Here is a 24,680-nt window from a genome sequence, read left to right as displayed (position 1 = left end):
TGAGATGTTTGCCATCAGAGCTTATTTTATTGGTATAGCAGGATGGTAATGGGGAACGGGGAGGTAGCTCCATTCTACTGCCTCTGCTTGCTCTGATCCCATCTCTCCCCACCCCTGCTAGACAACAGGAGTCCATATTCCACAGCTAAGACTGGGCTGGAGGCCAGATTACTGCCAGGGGAACTGGCAGACCTGCGGCCCCCCTGCCCATCATCTCCGGCACTTGATAGATCTCAGTCACATTCTTTCCAGCCTAAAAATGGGGAGAGCAAGCACCCTGGGGAAAGGCTACTAGGAGAAAAACTGGGTGACTCCTAGCAGGTCCTGGACAGGGGCTCTGCCTTCTGCTCTCTGAAGGCTGCTGAGCTGGCCGTGGCGGCAGCTCTGGGTCAGTGGGTGCGCTGCGGTGGGTAGGGGCAGTGGTAGAAGCCAGGCCCTCAGAAGTCCCCAAAGTTCACAGTGTAGGTCTCGGCTGTGGTGAAGGGGAAGGCTGTGCCTGTGGCCAGCTCTTCTTCCTCTGGCTCGATCTCTGGTTCTAACTCTGTGGCCAGTTCAGTCACGACCTCTGTGTAGGTCTCAGTCTCTGTCTCTATCTCCCAGGTAGGGGCAGTGGGGGGTTGGAGGCTCCAGGGCTCCAGAGTGGTGCTCTGGGAGATAGGATAGGTAGGTGACAAGCTGGTGGTGGGGATTGGGGTGGTACTGGCTGTGGCGTTAAGACGGCGGAGGCGCATCTGCTCACGCATCTTGATGCGGTGCATCATGCGACGGCGCTGCATGAAGCGCTCTCGGGGGGTCATGGGTCGAGAAGGATCAATGTGGGGAATGGGCCTGTTCCCATTCATCGCTAAGATCTCCCTGATGCGCTTCCAGTTGGAACGAGCCAGTATGAAGTTGCACTGGGTGGCACCAATGTCATAGTCCACATTGCAGGTCTTGGCACTGGGAGTATAGCCTTCTGCTCGGGCCGTCACACGGTATTCACCTGGGTTCAGGATGCGCCAGTAATCACCTCCAGCAGCTACAGAGAGGGACACAAGGACAAGTCAGGCAACTGTAACTGTGTTCTACCTTGCCGTGGTAGGTTCCCAGAACCCCGAGCCCTTCCTGGCTATAGCATCAGAGAATCAGTGACCCCATTGGACTGGGTTTGTAGGTTAGCGGGATTACTCCAATCCCTATTTAAATAATATTGAAAAAAAGCTTTTCAAATTTAGACAGTGCAGAAGTAGTCACTTTTCCCCTTATTGGTGAGAACTTCAGAAATGGATAAGAGCTCTACCTCCCTGAGAAAGACAGTCAGGAGTGGGGTTGCTATAGAGGGCAGAGGCAAAAAGGGCATCACATGCTCCACATACCTGTTTTGACACCGTGGTTAATGCCGCTCACAGAGATTGTGGCATTGGCAATGGGGATACCTTGCTCATCTGTCACAACCCCTTTAATGCCTCGGTGCACCTGCAGGTAGGAGGCAGCTTTAGGCTTGGCCCTGAAACTGCTGACCTGACTTTACACTCCTTTTGCTTAAGCTTCATGGCCCTATGTACTGCTTGTATAGCCCAGTTCTCCAGAGCCCTAGACACTTTCCCCCAGAGCTTTCTCCCAAGACTTCTCCCCCTGAAGTGTTCCCTTCCGTCATCTACTCCATCCACTCTCTTCTCCCTCAGAGGCTTTTTCAGTGGGCCCACTCGAGCTTCCTTGCCCCACCTGCTCCATGAAGGTGAGCAGTGCTTCCTTGTTATTTTCCCATTCTCGAGGCAGTTCACTCTGATGAGGGAACTTGTCACATCCCAAGTAGACAGCGAGCTCCAGACAATTGGTGTGTAAGTAACTAAAGTCATTCATACCTGGGGGTGCGGAGACAAAAGAGACAGTGGTAACTTCCCAGTGGCCTTGCTTCAGGTCTCAACTCAGTGCTCGGGGACACACTGCCTGCCCAATGCTGATGCTACTTGTGCACACAGACTTACAGTCATGTGTTTAGGAACTTAGAAGTCAGGCTGAAGTGGCCAATGACCCGTGATAAGAAGCACATGTTGGCTTCAAGGATACCTGCAAGCCCTGACAAGAATTGATCTTTTATCAGCCTTGGAGTGGAGGACAGGTGACACTTTGTATTAGAGAGTCTGGAACTTTGATGTGAATTAGGGTACTCCTGGAAGACTCTGGCTTTGGGAGAGAAGATCCCTTTGGAGTAACAAAGGACTGTCAGGGGTAGAGGGGTAGCCCTCCAACTCATCCCTACAGATAGGGAAAAGGCTTAGAACGGATTCCCAAATGTAGTCATGGAACTTGCTGGTCCGGTGCCAATTTAAAGCCATGTGCTTGGGACAGTGACAGTAGAGCTCTAAGGAATACATTGGGGTGACATGCCCTCGTACTCAGCCCCTCTTAGCTCTTTGTCACTGTAATTCACCCAAAGGTTTAATGTGAAATATTTTTCAAGACCAAAATGAGGTTTTCACCCATCTAGTGCTGGGGGTATCCAAGTCCCAGGATACCTATCTAGTTGTAGGATGTTGAGCTTAGAATGGTAGGTGTAGGCCACAGGATGGAGTTTCTTTCTTTCTCAACCATACCTTACTCCCTCCTTCCCCTACCACATTCCTCACTCACTTCCTGCTCTGGGATTCCACTTGGCGCCATTGACAATGCCCATGCCATTTGTGTAGTCCTGTGCTTGGCAACCCCCACGGTAGGTTTCAGTCATGGTGAGGTGGGCTGAGGAATAGGCAATGGCAAGCCACCGGAAGATGGCATGGTCCGGTGTCTCCTGAATCTCATCTGTTTCATCCTCCTCCTCTCCTCGGGCAGCTGCCATTGCTGCTGCCATGAGCTGTTCCTGGCTGGGGTCCCGAGTCATATCATAGGGATAGGACACCAGCCGTTCACCCCCATTCAGGTTAGCACCCAAGACAAAGGGATTTTTCTCCATCCAGGCAATGATGGCACGGACTTCTACAGCTATCTGTAGGGTACAAGGGGCAAGTGAAAGCAGGGATAGAGTGGTAGGGAGATGGTTCACAGGAGATTCTACTACTAGGCATTATAACCTAGTTGTGCAGCAGAAACAAGCATAGAACATACCCCTTTTAATGTCTAACTTGTCCCCTTTGGTTCCCACAAAACTTAAGCGGGCAGCCTTTCAGTATCCCCGCTGACACTGAGCCTGGAAAATTTGTACCATGGAACCAAGGCTACTATGCCATCCCCTCCACCCTCAGATGGAGATTGGGGCAGGAATTGCTTGATGCCATGTCTCTGGCTCTGCTGTGCCCTGCAGTGGGTCCCCAGAGCCACCCTGTGGCACTCACCGTGGCATCAGCACCAAGGTAGCGGTCCGGGATGGGCAGGTTGTTGTTGGGCACTCGGTGGGGGACCCACTTCCTCTCCTCAGCACCCCACAGCACTGTGTTGATATCCGGGAAGTTCTCAGAGATATCGAAGCCCTCCTCAGTCCACAATCCCAATGCCCAGTTTCCAAATTCAGAGCCCTGAAAGGAACCAGCCTTGGTCAGTGATTACAGTCCTTGCATCTTGGTCCTTCTAACCCTGATCTTAACTCTTGCAACACATACTGTCTCTCTGTCTCTCATACACACACACACACACACACACACACACATACACACACATATATCCTCCCTAAGTGCTTGACCCTTGACCCCTCCAACCCCACCCACCATCTGGGCAGCAATCTCATAGCCATCAGGGTTGAGTGAGGGCACCAGGTGGATCCTGGTGTCATGCACAAGACTTCGTATCCGGGGGTTTCCATCTCGGTATTCCCGGCACATGTACTGCATTAGCAATAGCAGTAACTCCCGGCCCAAGACCTCGTTGCCATGGATACCTGCTGTATAGCGGAACTCAGGCTCCCCTGTGATAGACATGAAGAAAGGGAGGTGTTCAGCAGAAGCACCAGCCCACCCATGGTGCTTGGAAGGCAGTATGGTATAGCAAAACAGCAAACGAAAAAAAGTGAAATTAAGAGTCCGAAAACCTGAATTCAAATCCTGGGCTCTGCCACTCACTTGTGTGATCTTGAGCAAGTCATAGCCTCTCTGAACCTGCCTCTTCTTCTGTAAAAATGGGAATGATAATTTCTGCCCTTCCTTCCTAATAGGCTTATGATGAGGGTCAAATGAAAAGTATGAGAGAATGCTTTGTAAGCCATCAGGCATTTTATAAACATAGGGAGTTGTTTTAAGAGGTAGTGTGATTTAAGGGAAAATACTGTGGATAACCCACTCTTCTACCCAAAGAGGGAGAGGGCTTGGGAACAACATTTCATACATTATCAGAGAGGCTCCCTGCATCATCTGTTTCAGCTTAATTTTGACTTGGTTACAAGAAATGCTTTCCATTATTGGGGGAACGTGATATGCAGAAAAAAATGAGTGGAGTTGTTGATAAAAGAAAAAACACTTAGGGTCAGAGGTCCCCAGCTCTGCTACTTGCTAGCTGTATGACTCTGGACAAGTCACTTCACCTGAACCTCAGTTTCCTCGTATGCAAAATCAGTATAATAGCTGTACTGCCTACCTTACAGTATTGTTGTGAAGAAAGCACTTTGTAAACCATAAAGTCATGTATGTATGTTTACACATGCATGTACATATATGCATATGTACACATATAGATGTAAATAAACATACAAGGTGCCCCTAAAGTCTTAGTGTAGTTTGGGGACATCTGTCTAGGGAGAGAAAGACAGAGAGAGGAAGAGAGTGTATACCAATATAGAAAGATATGTGAGCCAAGAAGACCTGAATTCAAATCCTCCCTCTGATATATACTGGGCAAATCACTTCACCTCCCAATGCCCCAACTTGGGGGGGTGGAGGGGGAGCTTCCTAAGGGCAAAGGTTGTAGGGCAGAAGCTGATGGACATTCACAGAGGAAGTTAACACATTAGTATTTCTGTAAACCAGTGAAATGACAGATCTGGTTTAAAAAGAGTGAGTGTGTGTGTGTTTAATAGAAGATTTGCATAGAGGGATAGATGGCACTGTTCTCAAAGAGGGTTCTGGCCCCATATCAGGACAGGTATGCACAAGAGAGGTAATCAGTTCTGGGCTTCACCACCCATCCATAGAGCAAGGGCTAAAGGACCACTTATTAGAAATGCACAGGTCACTCTTACTCAGGTAAGGTACAGGTTGGGCTCAGTGGCCTCATAGGTTCTTTCCCATTCTAAGATGCTCTGACTTTACGATAACCAAGTGAACTTCATTTACTGCTTATAAATGGATATCTCTCCTGAGGCCTGGCAGGACCAGCGCTCAAGCCAGCAGACATCTGTCCCTTCCAAGTCTGGCCTCCAGGGGGCAATGTGGGCTCATGGTTTGAGCCAAGCGGAAGGATACTAAGAGTTTGCTCCGTGGGATGGAAGGCTCTGGTCCCCATGCAGCGCTGTGCTCACCCAGTTCATGGTCCCCAGGGTTGTCGGAGATCTCCATGGCATAGATCTTCAGTCCTTTGGAGCTCTTGCCTAGGCTGTAGGTGCGGGTGATGGTGGGGCATTCCTCATTTACCACCTTCATTAACTGAGCGGGGAAGAGACAACAAGAGTCACATCACTGTCCCCTTCTACCTGCCCGATATATCCAGTACTTAGCCCTGTCCCTCCTCAGCATAGAAGGCAGCATACGAAGGATACCCCTACCCCACCCCCATCTCCCTAAGGCATCAAGAAAGGTACATGATGATCGGGAACTGCCACTAAAATGTACCTGCTCAGATGAATTCACCTGTCCTGGCCTGTGGTCCCCATTACCCAGGGCTTAGGAGGCACAGTGGGCACAGTGATACCAATGTTAAGGGTCCCTTAAAATAGTTCCTTGCAGCCCAGATTGAAGCAGAATTTCCTAGTAACCCCCAAGGAAAGAAGGGAGCAAGGGGAATGTGTGCATGCCCACAATGCCAACCTGGGGAACCCTTGGGACATCAGGGAGAAAGGGAGGCATCTCTCCCCAGCTTCCACCAAAGCATGTACTTTATCCAACACTGAACCTTGTCTTGGCAGGGAAGTATCAGGGCTTCCCCCTGACCACATGGCCCTATATTAGGCTCATGAGCAGTTGGTCAGTGGGGCCTCTCAGAGCCCACAGATGTGCTGAACCAGAGAAGGGCTAGAGAGAAGACATCATGGCAGGGATATATAACAGGGACTAGGATTTGTCTGGGGACCAAGGAACTATAGAGATTAGAGAAAGGATGCTCAGAGAGAGACAGCCAGGATGTGGTGAGGTAAAACATCATCCCCACCTGCCTCATGTCCTTGTAGCTGTGGTGGCGGAAATCCAGGTTGTCAGTGGTCGTGATCTCATTATGTGTGTAGTAGCTGTGGATGGCTGCAAGGGGGAAAAGGTCTTAGAACATCTCCACTACCCCTCAATCCCCTCCACCTCTCAGTTTAAATCCCACCTCTGACACCAGCTGTGTGACTGTAGACATGTTTAACCACTGATCCAGCTTCCTCATCTGTAAAATCACCATAACAACTCCTGTACCTACATGGTTGTTGCAAAGCCCAAATGAAAATGTATATGCATCACTTTGCAAATTTTAACTGTTATGTTATTATTAGTAGTACATCCATAGAATATTTAGGGTTGGGAGTAATTTTAGAGATCTTCTAAATTGCTTTCTTCTGAAAGCCTCAATGCCTGTTCTCTAACAGGAACCTCTTGGCCCAAAGGGAAATGTAGTTTTGCTGCCCTGAGACCGTGCTCACCAGTCAGGGGACAGCCCAGCACCTCCAGCCTCATACAGAGGCTACCATTCCAGGTGAGTGGGTAGATGCGGATGAAACGGGCCACAACAGGCTCCGGGAATTCACTCAGCACTGGTGTGTCCTTGTCCACATTCCCATGAAAGGTCTGGGGAAAGGTCTGACTCTTAGCAATGCTTCCCAATAGCCAATCCCAGCTCCCCCACTGCCCACATCGCCACCACCACAGGACAGCACAGCTATAGGGAGAGAGAGATGGGGTCAGGGGAGATGGGGACCCCAAGGGCTTGGTTTTGAGAAGGTCCTAAAGGTGGCACAGGGAGGAGGGAGAGGAAAGATCTCAGAACAGAGACACTCACCATCTCCTCATAGCCATTGGTGTACATCACCCAGTTCTGGCTGTCATTGCTGAAACCCACGAAGAAGGTGGTGACAAAATCATCACTGTATAGACAGGAGGCAAAATTCTAGTTATAAGCTGTCCTCCCTCTCTGGGTTTCCAAAGGACTCGATTTCCCCTAAGTCAGCCTGAGTCTTCCCTACTCTCTGGTTCTTGACACCAGAAGAAAGTACTATGGCTAGTAAGTTCTGTTGAGAGAGGTGATTGTCCTTTAACCTTGACCAGACTTTTCTGGTTCCCCTCTGTAGCTTAGGCCAAGCCCTAGACCTCAACAGCTGACAAGTGGTGTGGTGGGAAGAGGGCATGTGGAATCAGAGGACCTGAGTTCTAATTCTGGGTCTTCCACTTATTTCCTGTGTGATTTTGGGCAAGTCATTTGCTTTCTTAAGATCTCAGTTTTCTTCCTTTGCATAATAAGGGGGTTGGATGAGATGATCTCTAAGACCCTTTTCCAAATTAGTCTACTAACCTCATCTTGGCTGGTTTATCTTCTACCCTACCCAAGGTTCTCCATTCTATTCTATGGCAGAGGAAGAAATAATCACCCATTACCACCTCTGCCCTGTGGCTACATCTTAAAGAAGACAGTTCAGTCTTTTTTTGGGGGGGGGGAGCTAGGCAATGGGGTTAAGTGACTTGCCCAGGGTCACACAGCTAATAAATGTTACATGTCTGAGGCCAGATTTGAACTCAGGTCCTCCTGAATCCAGGACTGGTGCTCTATCCACTACGCCACCTAGCTGCCCCAAGACAGTCCAGTCTTAAAGAAGACACTCAGTCTCAGGGCTAGTCAGTAAACAGATGGAAAAACTGAGTCGAGGACTGGAAATCTACCAATTTGGCTTGCTTCTTATTGTGGGGAGAATGGAATTTGGATCAAGAGCCTTTAAGATTCCCCATTTGTAGCCCAGATCCGTAGGGAACTCTCATTCCCCTCTCCTCTTGACTGACTTTCTGGACACGTACTGGATGATAGAGTCCCGGCCTTGGGTGATGACACCGGTGAACTTGGTGTTCCTTCTTGTGTCCACCTCCAGCCACTGGACTTGGGTATCATCTTCAGCGCACCAGGCCCCATCAAAGTAGTCATCCTCATTGGAACCTGCCTGCCCAATGAGCCAGGGGCACAGCCTGAGCATGGGGGAGCAACCCCAAAGACCCAGACACCCAAGCCAGGATAAGGATCAGGGAGTGGAGGGAGCAGGGGTCATGCAGTGAAGGGAACAGATGGAAAGTGTGGAGGACACTGGTGAGGAGGTGGGGGAGGGGGTGAAGAGAACTGACAGCTGGAGGAGGCTAAGGACCCCAGGGAAAAGAAGGGAGCCTGGGCTCAGGGACTACACCTGTATATTTAGCCTCCCACGCTGGGCACCGAGGCCATGTCTTAGCATGGAGGAGGCCCGGATCTGGTTGTCTTCAATTCGGTGTGATTCCATCCCAATTGGTGGGCACTCTAAAAGGAACACAGCCCCCTCAGCCTGTAACCTCCCCCGCTTCCCACCTAGTCTCAGCCTTTCCTTTTTCCTCCTCATGAGATAGAGCCTCCCCAGGACTAGCTGATACCCTCCTGCTGCACAGAAAAGCAAAGCCTTTGAGCCAACACCCCTCCAGCCCCCAAGCTTGGGTAAGCAGACTCTTGTCCACTATATAGCATAGGCCCCTGTCTACCTTCCCGTTTTCCAGGCTAGCTCCCAGTCACTCACTCTCTCTTTCCACTGGAATCCATTCCTCTTCTGTTTCCCAGGGTTTCTTGGGCTTCCCTGTGGGAGAGAGAGACAAGAGCAAAGTAGTGAGGGATGAGCAGTGAGGGATGTCCAGAAAGCATAGGCCTGGGAGGAAGCTTGGCCTCTGTTCATAGCTGAGCTGGGATTAGCTCCCTGCTCCCCCTTAACCCCACTCCTTTATACAAAACACACACACACACACACACACACACACACACACCTTTTCGGTCTTTGCCCTTCTCCTCGGTCCACGTCTCATCTGGCTCCTCTTCCTTGTTGCTACCACCCTCTTTCTTGGGTTTTTCTGCAGAAGATTGATGGGAGGGAGAGAGCCATGTAAGTCATTGTTATTCATTGGTAATAGGGTTTGAGGAAAGGGGATAAGGACACGGGGGCTTGTATTTTCTTACTCAGTTTCTCTTTTTCTTCATCTGTCTCCAACTCGCTGTCTGGTTTCCGGGGCCTGGGTGGCCGTAAATAATAGTCCACTGGAAAGAAGAACCAGCTGTGTGCAGGAGAACAACTCCTGTTTCCCAGACTTCCCCAACTTCCTTCCCTTCTTGCCCTTAGAACTTTCCTCCTTTCTTAATTCTACTCACAAAATATTTACTGAGCACCTATTAGGAGCCCAGCACTGTGGGAGGTAACAAAGAAGTTGGTGATACTGGCCTGACCCTTAGGACTTAAGCGTGTGAACAAGTAGAACAAGACAATCCACTGGCCTATAGGCTCCATGATATTTTAATGGCTCGTTGATGAGACTCTATAACAGAATGAGTGAAGCCAGAGGAGAGGAAAGAGTCAGAGGGATGGCTTGAGTTTTCTTCTTGAGTGACTGGGAAAATGGTAGTATCACTGATAGAAACTATGGACCTGTGGGTGGGGAAGGAAAAAGGTGAAAAAGACAATGGGAGGGGAGGAAAGGATGGAAAGGAAGAGAAGATGAGTGTCATTTTGGACAGTCTAAATTTAAGGCGTCTGAGACATGTGAGTACAAACATCTTAGAGGCAGTAAGAGATGCCAGACTGGAGCCCAGGTGAGAGGTCAGGACTGGAGATACAGACCAAAGTCATCAGAATAGAGTTAACTGTAAAAGTCAAAAAGAGAGAAAAAAAGAGAAAGAGAAAAAGAGGGGAAAAAAAGAAAGAAAAGGACAGAGGATGGTGTCATTGGGATCCTCACTGTTGGGTAGTGAAAGGAGAAAGTGAAACCAGCAAAGGAGACAGGATCAGAAAAGTGGGAGGAGAGTCAGTAATGAACCAAATCACTGAAGCCAAGGGAGGTAAAAGTTTCACATTATCAGGGGTGCAGCATGTGGTAGGATTGACTCCCAGGAGTCAATTATTAGATTCCACTCTCCCTGCCATTGCCAGTTTCTCTGTGTCCATTTACAAGGCACATTCCAGGGTATCTCTAGCCCTTACTCCTGTTCCCCAGACACCTGTGAGGCAGAGATTCCCACTTCCCAGAGGGCAAATGAGTGTTGTAGGTGGGATAAAGGGAACAGGTCCATTTGGGACTGAGAAATGGGGAGAACGGGGTCAACATGAGAACATTGGGCAGGAATACTCACTGTCATCATAGTCTGGAATCACGAAGCCATCTCCATAGTCGGGGATTTGTAGGGGTGGAGGGGGCTTCAGGCTGTCTATGGAGCAGGAAGTCAGGGAGAAATGGTAGTTTAGCTTCAAATACCTCTGTCCCTCTCCTCTGATGCTTTGCTTGCTTAATTTTCCTGAGATTTCTTCTGTTCCTTCCAACTTGCTCCCCTTTGACCTGTTCCATCCCTAGTCTTGCCTTTCTGTCCATCTCATCCATTCTTTTCACTGCCCCGAATACTCCCAATTCTGATCTCCTCCCTCCTACTTCTAGTCCCCACACCTCAAGCTCCAGAAATGAAGAAGGTTCCCTACCTGGCCTCTCCTCTGGTGGCTCTGGTTTCAGTTCCTCCTCAGGAGGCTGTGGACGAGGTCTCTCAGTCTTCTTTCTGCTTGGAGGGGGCCTGGGCTTTTTTTTTTGCCGTCGTACGTACTCAACTGTGAAAGGAATAGAATCTGGGGTGGCAGCTGCCAGGGGATGGGAGGCTGAGTAGAAGGTACAGACTCAGGCAAAGAGAAATGAAGCTACAGATGGAGTGCCAGGGCCTGAGAGTGGGGGTGGCCTGTCTCACAACTTGTTACACCAGGAAGAAGATGATGAGATGTTTCCCTGGCCAAAAAGATGTTACCAGTCCCACAAGGGCTATTCCTTCTATGCCCAGCTCAGGCATTCTCAGCACTGGTCAGTGCTGAAACTGGGGGCAGTCCTTCCTTCCCTCTCAAAGGCAGAACTTCTACTTACAGTCCTCATAGTCCTCCCTCTCGATCTGGTCGTTATAATCCAACGTAGGTGGCTCTGTCTCCTCCTCTTCTGGAGAGAAAACACTGGTCACAGCCCTGCCTGGGATACTCTGGTTATAGCATCATCAGAGGCCTTCTCCATTAATCCCAAGTGGCAAGGAGGCTAAGATGTTGGGCCTGAAGTGGGGGCTTTAGCTGAGCACAAAGTGAGGATTCTAGGGCTTGGGGTTTTCTGTAGCTGGTCTTGCCAAGACTTACCTGGCTGGAACTCCCTCCTTTCCAGATCTGTATGCACTCCTTCCTGATCCTCCCAGGGTGGAAAGATGGCCCCACCTGCAACAAGGACCCAGAGATACAAGAGGACACAATCACATCTTATTCTCTTGTTAGAGTAGTGGGCTCCCTGTCCTTCTCCCAAGCCAAGAGACCAAGGTCCCAATTATATTACTTCTACCTAAGACACTGCTGACTCCCCTGCCCTTTCTAGGTCCCAGCCTTTTCCACATCTGTGCCCTCACCATGCTTTCACCTTCACCCATGCCTGCAGCAATAGGTGAGACAGCTGTGGCTCACCATAAGACTCCTCAAGCCCATAGAGGCCATTCTCGGCCTGACACTGACCTCTTTCTATTTCCTCATCTGGGTGGATCTCCAGGACTGGAGGTGGGGCTACAGGCCTGTCCAAGTCCTCCAGGGAGAACTGGGTGGGAGGACTTTTCACAGCGGGGGGCTTCTTGGTGGTCTTGGGTCGTTTCTCCTTGGGTTTCTTAGTTGCCTTAGGTCGTTTCTCCTTGGGCTTTTTAGTTGCTTTTGGGGGCTTCTCCTTCCCCTTCTTAGTGGGTTTCGGGGAGTTCTCCAAAGGTCTCTTTGTGGGCTTGGGACCTTTATCTTTCTTCCCTTTCTTTCCTTTGTCTTTGGCTTTTTCAGGAGGCACTGTGGAGGAAAGAATACTCCAGTTTCAACATGATATAACCAGAGAAAAAGGTTCATTCAGTTTCCTGGCCCCTAAGAACCAGAGGAGACATAGGGGTTCCCAAAGTGGAGAGACCAAGGATCAGGGGTACCACCAGCTCTCTTCTGTTTCCTTATTCCCTCCTAGCACCCTGGCCTAGGACACCACAGCTGCTCCTCCTGGACACCATCCCTGGGAGTGTAAATCCCATGAAAATTGTTCTTAAAAAATTTGGCACTGATATCTTAGAAAGGAAAGAAGAGTGATCCTCGTTCTGTTACGATCTATGATCAAGAGGAAAAATGAACAAGAACAGGAGGACAGAGAATCCTGGGAGTCTAAAAAGGGAGTATACTTTTTGCATTGAAATTAATTTAAATGAAGAAACTAAGCAAGTTTTATTGTTTATATTGGCATTTAACATTGTTCATAAAATACTTAAGAGATTCTGCCAACTGTTCCCATGTTTTTTACCCCCAAGAGCAGATGAAGGTTAAAGGGGAGAGGGAGACTGAGCAGGGTAAGAAGTCATTTACAGGGACAGTGATGGAGCTAGCTTATGGGGAAAGAAACTTCTCAGTGCCCTCAGCCACTTCAGAGAAGCCTGCAACTTCTCCCTTGTGGGGCTGAAGCAAAAGGTAGGGTGGGAAAGGGGTCAGAAGGAGAAATAATCCAAGGTGCAGATGGAGGAGAGAGAGGGCAGATAAGAAAAGCAGAGCAAAATAATGCATATCAGTCACAGAGAGGGCAGAGATGTCATAGAATGTATTCTGATAGGAACATGAAGCATGAAAGAACCCCAGATTTAGAATTAGAAGACATGGGTTCAAATCCTAGCTATGCTACAAGTCGCTACACTTTTCCCAGCCTCAGTTTCCTCATCGTAAAATTAGAGAATTAGACAAAGTTATCTCTAAAGTAGACTTACAGCTGGAAGAGACCTCAGAAGTCAGCTAGTCCACCTGTTTCATTTTATAGATGAGGAAACTGAGGTCCAGAAAAGTTAAGGAATTTGCTCAATGTCATTTAGGCGTCTTTCTGGGTCTGGGGAAGCCCTGTGACAGCCAGTTGGGATTGGAGTGGGCAACTTTTTTCACTGAGTCCACAATATTTGGAAGCAGAAACATGGCATCAAAGAATGGTAGAGCTGGAAAAGACCTATTTACTCCAACTCCTCTCACTTTACAGATAGGAAACTGAGGCCCAGAAAGGTGGAGGACCTTTTCCAAAGCTGCACAGCTAGTTAGAATTAGGGCAGGGACTAGAACCCAGGTCTGACTTTCAAGCTCATTGTTCTTTGCATTACTTTCCACTAAGTAGGAGGGGGACTGGGTAAGGAGTGTGGTCCAGGCAGTCAGTTTGGTATAAGGAAGGCTTCTCTTACTCCATATAATAATAGCTAGGATTTATATAGCACCTACTATGCTGGGCAGGGCTAAGTGCTTTACAAATATTATCTCATTTGATCCTCAAAACAACCCTGTGAGGTAGATGCTATTGTTTTGTGGTTTAGTGATTCTAAGATAGCACAACTAGTAAGTTTCTAAAGCTGGATTTGAACTCAGGTCTTCCTGACTCCAGGCCCGGTGCTTTACCCACTTCATCATCTAGCTAACCATACCCAGGAGCTAATTGGACAGGGATGAGGACAGTGCTATGTTGAGGCAACTGCCACTGGTCTCTGGACATTAGGCTGGCAGAGTGAATTCCAACTGGCTGGGATGAGATAGTCACATGAATTGGACACTGCCAGGCAGATAGAAACTGCAAGGAAATGATCATCTTAAAGTGGAGACTGGGGGGGAGGGCCCAGAGAAGAGAAGCTAACCAGTTAATCTAGAGGGGCAATGGAAGAAACCAAAGTCTTAAAATGGGGAACAGACAGGGGTGGAGGAGAAGGGAGAGAGAAGTGCTTTGGGGCAAAATTCCTAGATAGTAAGAGTGAGAGAGATCTGTCTTCAAGGGTCCAGAGAAGCCCACAGGAAAACACTGACCCAGAAAAAGCTCAGCCAGTTATAAGGAAAGGCTGGAAGTGCTGCTGGGAATTTCATCCAGACCAGAAGCAAAAAAAAAAAAAAAAAAAAAAAGCTAATACTGGAAGACTACAGAAAAATAACCAAAAACCCAGACGGTAACCTGGGAGGGGAAAAACAAGGGAAACAGAAGTGGCCAAAGGCAGTGTGGGGCAGGGACCTGAGTGAGGGATGAAGGGAGATGGAGACTAGCCAAAGGCTTCCAGAATAAACCATCCAGGGCTGGGGGTGGTGCTGTAAGCCTGGAGAAGCAGCACTGCAGAAGGTGAGCAGTAAGCTGGGGAAGAATTAAGACCTCAGGGTTCCTGCTCCAGCCTCTACAGGTGGGAGGGAATCCAGGAAAGAGTAAGAGGAGTCTGCAAGGATGGAACATTTTGAGAGGTTGGGAAGGCCTCACAGGGGTAGCATTATTGAACTCCAGAAACACTGAGCTGGAAGTTAGGAGACTTTTGAAACTAGCTATGTAAACTGGGGACCAGTTAACCTCCTGCACCTCAGCTTTTTTTATGTGTAAAATGAGAGGTTCATAGTAAATGACCCTTAAAGCCCCTCTCAGCTCTAAAATCCTTGAAATCACTGAAATGAAGTGGGAAGAGTGAAGTCAGCTATATGGCTAAGCCTCACTCTGGTCAGAGTTTCTTGTGGGTAGCAGGAGTAAGAAGGGAGAAAGCGCTGGAAATAAGAAAAAGGGAAATTGAGAATAAGGTTTGTGGGGGGAACAAAAATAAATGCTGACCAGTCACATTTATGTGGCACTTACATGTTTACAAAGCACTTTCTTTAATGATAACCCTGGGAGGGGAATGGTGTAAGTATCCTCATTTGATAGACTTTGGAAATGAAGCTCAAAAAGGTCAAATGGTTGGTCCAGGGTCACATAGCTGGGACTCAAATCCAGGTCTTCTGACTAGAAAACCAGTTAATAATCCTAAACCAGGAAAGTAGAACTTGGCTTCACAATTTCCAGCCCCAGCCAATTCAGAATGATAAAATAGGACAGAATCATATTGGGAAAAGCACTCCGGATCTGTAGTTTAAAACCCAGGTCTGCTACTTATCACCTGGATGACCTCAAACAATTTAACAACTTCCCAGTCTCAGTTTTTTCATCAGTGAAATGAGGAGGTTACCTAGATGATTTCATGATCTCAGTCTGGTCCAGGCTCTGTGCCCATCTAACCCAAGAGGGCCTCAGTCTCCAGAACTGCCTTTTTTTCCTCTTATGAGGATTTTTCCTCCAAAGAAAACTTCATTTGCTCCTAGAAGGTGAGGTCCAAGTGCTCAATATAGTTTAGGGAGAGGGAGAGACTTCCAGATAGAGGGTTTTTTGGTTTGTTTTTTTTTTTACAAGATACTGTTGCAATCGGATCTGGGTGGGAGCAGGGTGGTGGAGAGGGTCATCTCTCAGACCACCCATAAAATGATAGAGGACTGAAGACTGAGGACTGAGGGTGCCTGACTGACTACTCAGACACCAGGCAGAGAGCAGCCCCAGAGGGATGTGTGATCTTTGATTCCGAAAGACAATGTCTGTATTCCACAAAGAAGATGGGGAAGGGTGAGTTTTTAGGAAACCCCTCAAAGCTCTCTTAGCACAGACTACCTGAGTAGAGAGCTCCAAGGCACAGAGACAGAGGGTTCTCCAGGATGTCAAGCCCAAAGAAGATGAGGGTCCCCAGGGACTGGAAGGTTGTCTATGTTGAGAGAGGTGTGGTCAGCGCATCAGACTAGACCAAGAACTATAAAGGAAGCCAATTGAGATAAGAGTCTGAGGACACTTCTTCCAAAAGCCTCGATAGAGGACCCTGGCCCCAAAATGAATGGAAAGAAGCTGAGAGTTGCGCAGGCCCGACCTCTTTGGGGCCGTTCCACCTACTATCTTGGGAATAAGTCCTGTCTCAGTACTCAGCATTTAAAATGATTTAGTGTGTAGAGGTAGCCCTTCTCTTTCCCGGAGTCCCCTGCTCCCCCACGCCTCCCATGCTCCTCCCTTTCTCCCTTCTACTCCCCCCACCCTACCAGGGCACGTGGCTGGTGCCTTGCGATTCTCTGTTCCATCTCCCTCCAGTGGCCCCTGTAAATCATCTGGGGCAGGCTGCCATCCCCCGACACCTTTCCACGAGGACACTTACCTTCTTTTCCTTCCACTCCGGTGTCTCCAGGCTTCTTACCTCCCGCTTTCCCTTTCTTGGGAGTCAGGGTGGTTTCAGGGGGCCCCTGCTCCACTTCCTTCCCCTCTCCCTCTGCCTCCTCCTTCCGCTGGGGGTCCAGCTCCTGAAGGAAGCCTTGCAAAAACTCCTCAATCTCGTCGTCGGTTAGCACCGTCTGAGGCTTCCCTCCAGGGCACAGGGTCAGCAGCCCCAGGAGGCAGCAGAGCAGGGGCAAGAATGGGGTCCCTCGAGGGCTAGGGCGAGCCATAGCCACCAGCTCCCCTTCTCCCCAAATGCGGCACTACTAGGGAGCCCGAAGTTACCACCAGGATGGGAGGAGACGGAATGGGATGGGACGGGGCGGGGCTGGCTGAGAGACTCCAGAGCCCCGAGCTCCGAGCTGGAGGGGCTCGGGCACGAGCCCGGGCCGGCCAAGCTCCCAGCCTATTCACTGTGGGGAGTAAGGCGCGGCTCCCCAGCTGGGCAGGTGTGAGGCGCTGGGGCGGCCGGGCGGCAAGCCGCTGCGCGCCGGGCTCGGTTCGGCTGTGCGCTGCGCTTGGCTGCGCTCTGTTCTGCGTTCCTGAGCTCGGGGTGCGGGGGCAGCCTGGTCCTTGGGAGGCAGCGGTCCAGGCAGGGCCAGGGTTTCTGGAGCCGGGGAAGGAGGAGGATAGGGGAGAGAGAGGAGGAGGAGCCGGAGCCGCCCCCCCGGAGGAGGCTGCAATGGGGGAAACTAGCGCTCGGCCCAAAGAATGTCAGCTCGGGGACAGGGTGGGCGGGCGCGTAATGCGGAGCAGACGGCGGCCCCGGCACCAGAGACTGGCGGCTTTGAAGTTCCGTAGACATCACCCGAAGAAAAAGTCTCCAGCAGGAGCCTGCTCTACCGGGAAGGGTTTCTCGGGGGCCCCTGACTGAACCACGTACACTTCCCCAGCCTGGCACCCCTGGGCGAACTCCACTCACTCCACCCTCTCTGGAACAGCCAAATCAACTCTAGCCCAGCCTAGGTTTGGCGGGTTGGGTTCTGCCCTGCCCCCCTTCTCCCCTTGCCCGGACCCAGCTGGAGAGGCCATGCTGGAGCCAGAACCGAGGAAAACTACCCCCCACCCCATCCCTCACCTCTACCCAAACCCAGTCTGGCCCCTGGGAACCCAGGGGAGAGTAAAGGGCTCTAGAGGGGAAGGAGAAAGGGGCTTCTTGATGCAGTGAGTGCGAATGCTGGATTTTGGAGTCCTTACACCTGGGTTCAAATCCCTAGGCTGTTACTACCTGTGTCGTCTTGAGTAAATCATTCCCGGTCTATGAGCCTCAATTTCTTTATCTTTTCAAATAAGAGGGTTTGACTAAACTAGATGGTCCCCATGCTCCCTGACAATTTTAAATCCATCAGTTGGCCGGGCCAAAGAACGAACTGTATGAAGGGAGGAGGATGACCACTACCACATTTGGGTGACCCAGCTTCTGGGTGACCAGAAGCAAAAGGAAAGGCTCAGGGCCTTCGAAGAAAGGACCAGGCCAAAGCTGGATGTAAGTAGGACTTGACAAAGCAGACTGTTGCCTAGAGTGATAGGAAGAATAGTTTAATGGTACTTTTTATGAGCTGGCATTGTTAGGTGGTTAGAGCAATGTTAAAGACTTGGAGTTAAAGAACCACAGATTTAGAGCTGGAAGGGTTTTTAGTAGCTTCTAGTCTAACAGTAACTCTTTCCCCCATTTTACAGATGAGGAAACTGAGGCCAAGGAAGTAGAAGTGACTTGCTTAAGGTCTCACAGGTAGTAAGAGGCAGAGTCTGGATTCAAATAGTGGTTTGTTGACTTTAGGATTTGAGAACAGGCGGTGCTAGGACTTTGAATGCAGCGGCTTTTTCCACTGTACCATTCTGTGTCATGAGAGCAACCTGGTTGAAAGACTCTTGAAGCTACATACATTTTGCTCTACCAAAGCACATATTTTCTGTAGTCTAACAAACAATAAATGAAGTGTCAGGAGAACCTGGTTTCAAATCCCACATCTAATACTAGTTTTGTGAGCACCACTAAGTCTCTCAACTTTTGTACACCTTAGTTCCCTTACCTGTGAAATGGGAGCAATAATAATTGTAGGACCATGTATGTGAAGTGCTGTGCAAACTTTAAAACACCACATGTGTCAGTTATTACTTTGCTGTACCATAGGCATGCCAATCATTATTACTATTGTTTTTGTATTCCTAATGCTTTGTTTAGCACAATGTTCAACACATAATAGGTATGTAATAAATGCTTGTTGATTGATTATTGTCATAAATTTATATTTAACATCAGAAAACTTGGCTTTCCATGACTGAGGGGAATTTATGTGGTGATATCAGATGTGGGCTCAAAGCCTTCCATGAACAGTAACTGATATAAGAAACAGCTGTCAAATACAGAGGTCCATAAATGCCTTACCCCAGCCAGTCATAGCTTGGGATACTCTATGGGGTTTGGCTATCATTATCCTCACACATTGGTGGATAAGGGCTCTCCTAATCCTCAATCTTGGATCCTTGCCTCGTCCAGATCTTGGTACCTGAGAACTGGCAGCTAGATACAGAGGAAGAAATTATTTTTCAGGGTTGGCTCCTATGGCAATAATTAGGAAATAATTAGCCCCAGGTAGGTCACTTCAAAATATTTGTTGTGACCTATGCCTAGGGCACTGATGGGGATGAGACTTTTCTTGCTCCCTCTCCCAAACTCATCTCTAGATACAGGTCTAGAACATTCACAAACAGCTTAGATACAGGGATGGGGTGGGGGGAAAGAAAGTCAGTGAGAAGAAGCAGGAGGGAAATCTTGAGGCAATGTTGAATAGGGACTAGGGATGAGGTACAAACAAGTATTCTCTCCATTTTCCCTTCTGAGGCCCTACAAAAAGGACCCAACAAGATTAAAGAATTTGAGAGTTGGAAGGTACCTTAGCAACCATCTAGTCCAACCCACACATGGAAAGAATCCCCCTTATAACAGAGCCAACAAGTGGTCATCCCCTTATTTCCCATAATGAGGAGATGGCTGGGAGCATTTGGCCAATGGCCTCTGGCCTGCCTTTCTACTGGCCAATCAGCCAATGTAGATGTTTTGACATCTGTTTATCAACCCAGCCCATGGGTCTACTCATCAGCAGATAGAAGGCCTCATTGGTATGCCCTCCTGAAACATCAAGATAGGTCTGTCAAAAGTACAAGAGATTCATAATGGAAAGCGCTATCCACATCCAGACAAAGAACTGATGGACTCTGAATGCAGGTAGAAGCATAGTTTTTTAACTTTATTTTTTCATGGTTTTTTCCTTGTGATCTGTTTCTTCTTTCACAACTGTGACTAATAAGGAAATGTTTTACATAATTGCACATATATAGCCTATATCAAATTGCTTACCATTTTAGGAAGAAGGAAGGGGAGGGAGAGAGGGAGGAAAATTTGAAACTCAAAATCTTGTAAAAACAAATGCTAAAAATTGTTGACATATGATTGAAAAAAATAAAATGCTGTTTAAAAAAGAGATCAGTCTGTCAAGTTCTGCTCATCAGCTCATTTGTCTACCAATGGGATTCTGTATTTTGTGTAGACCTTCCTGGAAGGTCAAGGTTAAGGTCTATCCATAAATGAAATTCATTATTTTTGGTTTGTTTCATCTGTATTGTCTGGTACTATAGCACTATAAAACTAAGACCCTGGAGGAAGTGGGCATCTCAGATCTTGGGGAAGATCTAAGGTCCTATTTATTAAAGGGGGGCAAGTCCTTTTAATAAATGGTTATTGGCTCAGATCTCTGCCTTAGTGGGATTTTTCTTGCAGACTGGACATTTTGGGGCCCACATTCTTAAATCATGGTGCCAAAACTGAATGCACTGCACTACATAAGCTCTGTCTGATGGGGACAGCACTGGGTGGTGGGATTTTCTTATCCCTATTCCTGGAAGCTATGTCTGTCTTAAGTTAGCCCAGGATTACATTCACTTTTTCTGCCTGCCATTTCACATTGTTGACTCATAATGAGCTTGCAGTCCATTAAAATCTATAGATCTTTTTCAGAACAACAATTGTCTATCCATGATTACTCCATGTTATACTGGTAAAGTTGATTTTTTTGTACCCAAGTGCAAGACTTTACATTTATCCCTTTTGAATTTTATCTAATTAGATTCAGTCCAATGCTCTAGCCTGCCAAGCTTTTTCCAGATCCCGACTGTCATTTATTATGTTACCTATCCCTTCCTCCTTTGTGTCATCCAAAAATATGAGTATGTTATCTATGCCTTTATCCAAGTCATTGATAAAAATTTTAAGCAGCATAGAGCCAAGCACAGATATCTGTGCTATTTCATCAGAAACTTCCTGCAATGGCATTGAATAATTAATTACCAATTGCTCTGAATCTGACCATCCAACCAATTCTAAATCTATCTGTCTTCTCACTTAATCCATCTCTTAATCCATTCTTCTTCTCCACAAGAACACCACAAGATGCTTTATCAAAAGATTTGCTAAAATCTGGATAAACTATACCCTTAGCATTCCTATTTTCTCTGAATTTAGTAATTTTGTCAAAAAAGGAAATAAGGTAAGTCTAGGTTGACTGTTTCTTGATGAAGCAGAGACCGATCCAGTACCATGGGTTTCGTTCTTTCATGTCTCAATGACACCTATGAGGTTGAGAAAGGAATTTATAATTTTCATTAATTGATATGATATGTGTAATGAATATACTAATAATTAAGTTTTCTCAAGAACTGCCTCTCTGGTTTGGTAGTCAGAGCCCACAATGCAGCTTGAACTGATTAATCAAAACTCTGACAATGCTCACAATCATTGGACCTTAAGTAAAGTGAATCAGAGATTGAAGGTATCATGGGACTTAGGTGTTTCTCGTGGGAAACCACTCAATGATTGTAATCCACCTTCCCCTTCCTCCTTCCCTAGTTGTGACTTAAATATATAACCTGTGCTTTTACTTCAGCTAAGAAAACATTCTTCACTCTGAAATTGATTAATTAAACTATTTGATTACTGGCACTCCCATCTCTAGGCCTCAGAGGCTCCAAGCATTCTCAGGTTAGAGACTGGCTCGGTCACAATCCTGTTAGCAGGTCAAATTCGTCTTCTTTCATTAGAACCTCTAATTCTTCATTTGTTGCTTAAAATTTGGGCCCTGGTGTGAAAAAAGTCAGTGGGCAGTGGCATGTTGGTTCAGGGAGAAGTGTTGCAGGCTCCAGGAAAAGGGATCTGTGCATGTGTATGTATGTAGGGGGCATATTGAATGAGAAGCACCCATTTTGAAGGATTAGTATAGGTTATTTGGTGACTGTAAAAGATGGATGCAACAGCTGAGAGAGAATCAATGAACAGTTGAGGCCATGGTTTTGACTATTGGTTCCTTTCTTGTATTTTGTCTCCTATGGACAGGTCTGTTGTCTAGGTATCTCAACTACTATTCTTCTTTTGTTATAGTTTCTCTCTGTAGTATCTAATTTGAGGTATATGTATAGGCAGTTTTCTTTTTCCCTCATAATCTTTTCCATTTAAATTTCTTTTGATTAGATTTCCAAGATACCTAATAAATATAGTCTTACCATTTTTTGTTGGGTGTACTCTATCTCTGGCCAGGAATCTGTCATCTCTACATTTTAAGCTGTAGCCCCAAAATACAAATCCCATATTCAGACATCACCTTCTTAGCCACTTCTAAAATTCATTTTTCTTTTCTGGATCTCTTGCCTTCAATGGGCAACAAAGAGAAAAACACAATCTGTCCCCCCTTGGTCTTTGGCTTTTTGCCCAGGGCTTCATAATCTTTGACAATACTTTGTAGGTTCCTTCTGGTCATGTCATTTGTGCCCATGAGAATCAATCACCAGAAGTGGTTAGTTGTTATCCATTTTGATAACTCTTGGCAGGTTCTCTATTATGCCTTGGATACATATCCCAGGAAGACAATAGACTTCTCTATCTCCATCTATCCAACAATAGAGAGTTGACATATGGCTGCCTTAGTACCCCTGAGAAGGGAACCACAACTACCACTACTGTTTTTTTCCCCTGAGTTGGAGGACAAACTGCTTCTTCTTCCTCAGAAAATCAGCTCTCTCTTCTTCAAGAAGAGCCTCAAATCTGTTTTAAACTTGAATTCTATAGCTATCATTTTCCTTCCCTTTCTCCTCTATGTAATACTCTTCCAATCTAATGTCCTGACAAGGATCAAGCCTCCTTTCCTCCACATCATATAATCCCACCACCACCCCCCTTAGACTCTTGCCTCTGTTTCTTTCAAGAACATTTCATTCTAACAACTTGGAATGTGGAGACACATTCTTTGACTCCCTAGATTAGCCTAGATTAACCTAGACTTAGAACACAAATAACTGTCCCTTGGTTGTGTCAGAAATACAAACATCACACTTTCAATTCAAGTCACTACATCATCTCTTCTACTTTCCATAATGGCAAGACTGGCAACAAGCGCTTCTCAAGTGTTTGCTATGTGCCAGGCACTGTGCTAAGCCTGGGGATGCGAATATATGACAAAACAAAGGCAGTCCTTGGCCTCGAGAAACTTATATTCTAATGGAGGAAGACAAGACATAAAAAGGAACTGAAAAGAGGAGAGGAGATAAGTAAGGAAAAGGTACCCAATCGGGGCAAGGTGGCAAAGTTCAGAGAAACAAAAGGTGTGGCTGGCCTGGGCTCCTCCTCAAAATGGAAGCCCAAGAAGGAGTTCATCAATGGAAGAGGGGACTGGCATGGTGGTAGGATACTCCAGAGTCAAAAAGGAGGCTGAGTCACAGTAAAGTCTAGAAAGTCAGAAGCACAGCTAGAGGGGAATGAAGGATGGAGGCCTCAGAAGCAGCTCACCAATGAGAGAAGGGTTGAAAATTTCAGCTTTCTTTTTTTTAAAAAAAAAATTACTTGTGGTTGTTTATACCTCAATCTTAAACACCTGGTTAAAAATTTTACACCCAATTATCACCTCTTAAAAGCTTGGCAACGAAACTTATTTTCTTTTCCTTGGCTTCAAAAACTCCGCAGGACCCTCCCTATCCTTGCACCAATCTACCATGTTTCCCAATTTGCCCTATCCACTAATCCTATCAATTTGCATTATCTTGTTCTCTTTTCTTGCCTTACCAACTGTCTTTCCCTAATCCTTTTTGAATCTACCTCTTCAGATTCTATTCCCTAACTCTCCTCAATCCTGTTACATCCTTTTTAATTGTCCTTTATTCTACTCTTCTTTCCACTTAGAAGCAGATTCTAGACTATACCTAGAGATTCTTCTCCTTCAAATTTTTCTCAATTTCTCCCAAATTTGTCTTTCTTAGATTTATCTTCTGATCTACATCACCAATCCTCCCCTTTCCAAATCACCTACATGATTTTCTTCTCCTCCTTCTTTGGCTCAGGCCCCTCTCTTTTCTCCCACGCCTCCCAAAATCATCTCATGGAAATAGAAAAAAATCACAAGGAGTCAGTGGGCAATGGCATGCTAGTTCAGGGAGGAACCTTCCAGGTTCCAAGACAAGATGTGTGTGTGTGTGTGTGTGTGTGTGTGTGTGTGTGTGTGTGTGTGTGAGAGAGAGAGAGAGAGAGAGAGATTTGGCAACTGTGAGAGGTGGTTGCAAAAGCTCAAATGGAGCATTGAGAATCAATGAAATAAACACTTGTTGAGTACCACAGGCTTCATAAGGAGCTGAGGCCCAAAGACATGGATGGATGTGCTTAAAGAAACAACAAACAAGTTATCAAGCTGAGGTTTGAACTCAAGTCCTCTGATTTCAAGCCCAGTGTTCTTTCTCCTCCTTCCCAAATCCAATACTGTGTTCCCTATATATATGGGGTAGGGGGCAGAGGGGAAGAGTGATATAAAAGATATTTCCTTTTTTACAGTGGCAGAGTATAAGTGATAAGGCCAACTGAAGTGCCCTAAGGTCTCAGAAGAGGATGAGATTGCCTTGGGTTGGAGGAGTCCAGGGAAGGCTTCATGGAGAAGATGGAAATTTGAGCTGGATCTTTAAATGTAAATTATATGTAACAGTGACTTCCCTAGTCTCCTGTATCTGAAGACTAGATCTGCTATATTTTGTTCCTCCCTCAGAGCTTTCCAGTATCCTTAAGAGGGTTTAAGGTCAGTTTTTGCTACTTGCCCAAGCCCCTACTAATCCCGTTCCCACAATTCTAGAGATCCCCTGTACTGCAGTTCCATTGGGACCATTTAACTGTTGGATTAGTTTTCACAAAGGAATATCTACTTCAAAGGTATAGCAAGAACAAAAATGCAAACATCACACACACACACACACACACACACACACACACACACACACACACAC

The 24,680-nt window shown here is 47.1% G+C and overlaps 1 protein-coding gene across 2 annotated transcripts; it reads right to left on the bottom strand.

The window, feature by feature from the left end:
* Positions 1-3: 3 nt before the first annotated feature.
* On the bottom strand, positions 4-16,776 carry AEBP1 (AE binding protein 1). 2 transcript variants are annotated; one of them, XM_027851772.1, is made up of 21 exons: positions 16,315-16,776; positions 11,819-12,130; positions 11,456-11,530; positions 11,199-11,267; positions 10,772-10,894; positions 10,432-10,506; positions 9,268-9,345; positions 9,078-9,161; positions 8,837-8,893; positions 8,477-8,586; positions 8,100-8,239; positions 7,093-7,177; positions 6,737-6,881; positions 6,268-6,353; positions 5,423-5,546; positions 3,681-3,877; positions 3,312-3,491; positions 2,614-2,965; positions 1,705-1,844; positions 1,356-1,455; positions 4-1,018 (listed from the first exon to the last, which is right to left on the bottom strand). In XM_027851772.1, the coding sequence occupies exons 1-21, from the start codon at positions 16,598-16,600 to the stop codon at positions 438-440; spliced, it is 3,399 nt and encodes a 1,132-aa protein (XP_027707573.1). In that variant the 5' UTR covers positions 16,601-16,776; the 3' UTR covers positions 4-437. The 2 variants fall into 2 exon arrangements, with proteins under 2 accessions (XP_027707573.1, XP_027707582.1); XM_027851781.1 differs by having other exon boundaries at positions 11,199-11,264.
* Positions 16,777-24,680: the final 7,904 nt, after the last annotated feature.

The sequence above is a fragment of the Vombatus ursinus genome, unplaced genomic scaffold (genome assembly GCF_900497805.2).
Source record: "Vombatus ursinus unplaced genomic scaffold, bare-nosed wombat genome assembly UNPS02000580.1, whole genome shotgun sequence".
In the NCBI taxonomy this organism is placed as follows: domain Eukaryota; kingdom Metazoa; phylum Chordata; class Mammalia; order Diprotodontia; family Vombatidae; genus Vombatus; species Vombatus ursinus.
This window is presented reverse-complemented; position numbering and strand designations above follow the sequence as displayed.

Excerpts from the sequence above, each read along its gene's own strand:
- AEBP1 (XM_027851772.1), bottom strand. The coding sequence starts at position 16,600 with ATGGCTCGCCCTAGCCCTCGAGGGACCCCATTCTTGCCCCTGCTCTGC. Across the intron at positions 1,845-2,613 it reads GTGGAATCCCAGAGCAGGAA|GTATGAATGACTTTAGTTAC; the intron begins GTGAGTGAGGAA and ends CCGCACCCCCAG. Across the intron at positions 1,019-1,355 it reads TAACCACGGTGTCAAAACAG|CTGCTGGAGGTGATTACTGG; the intron begins GTATGTGGAGCA and ends CCCTCTCTGTAG.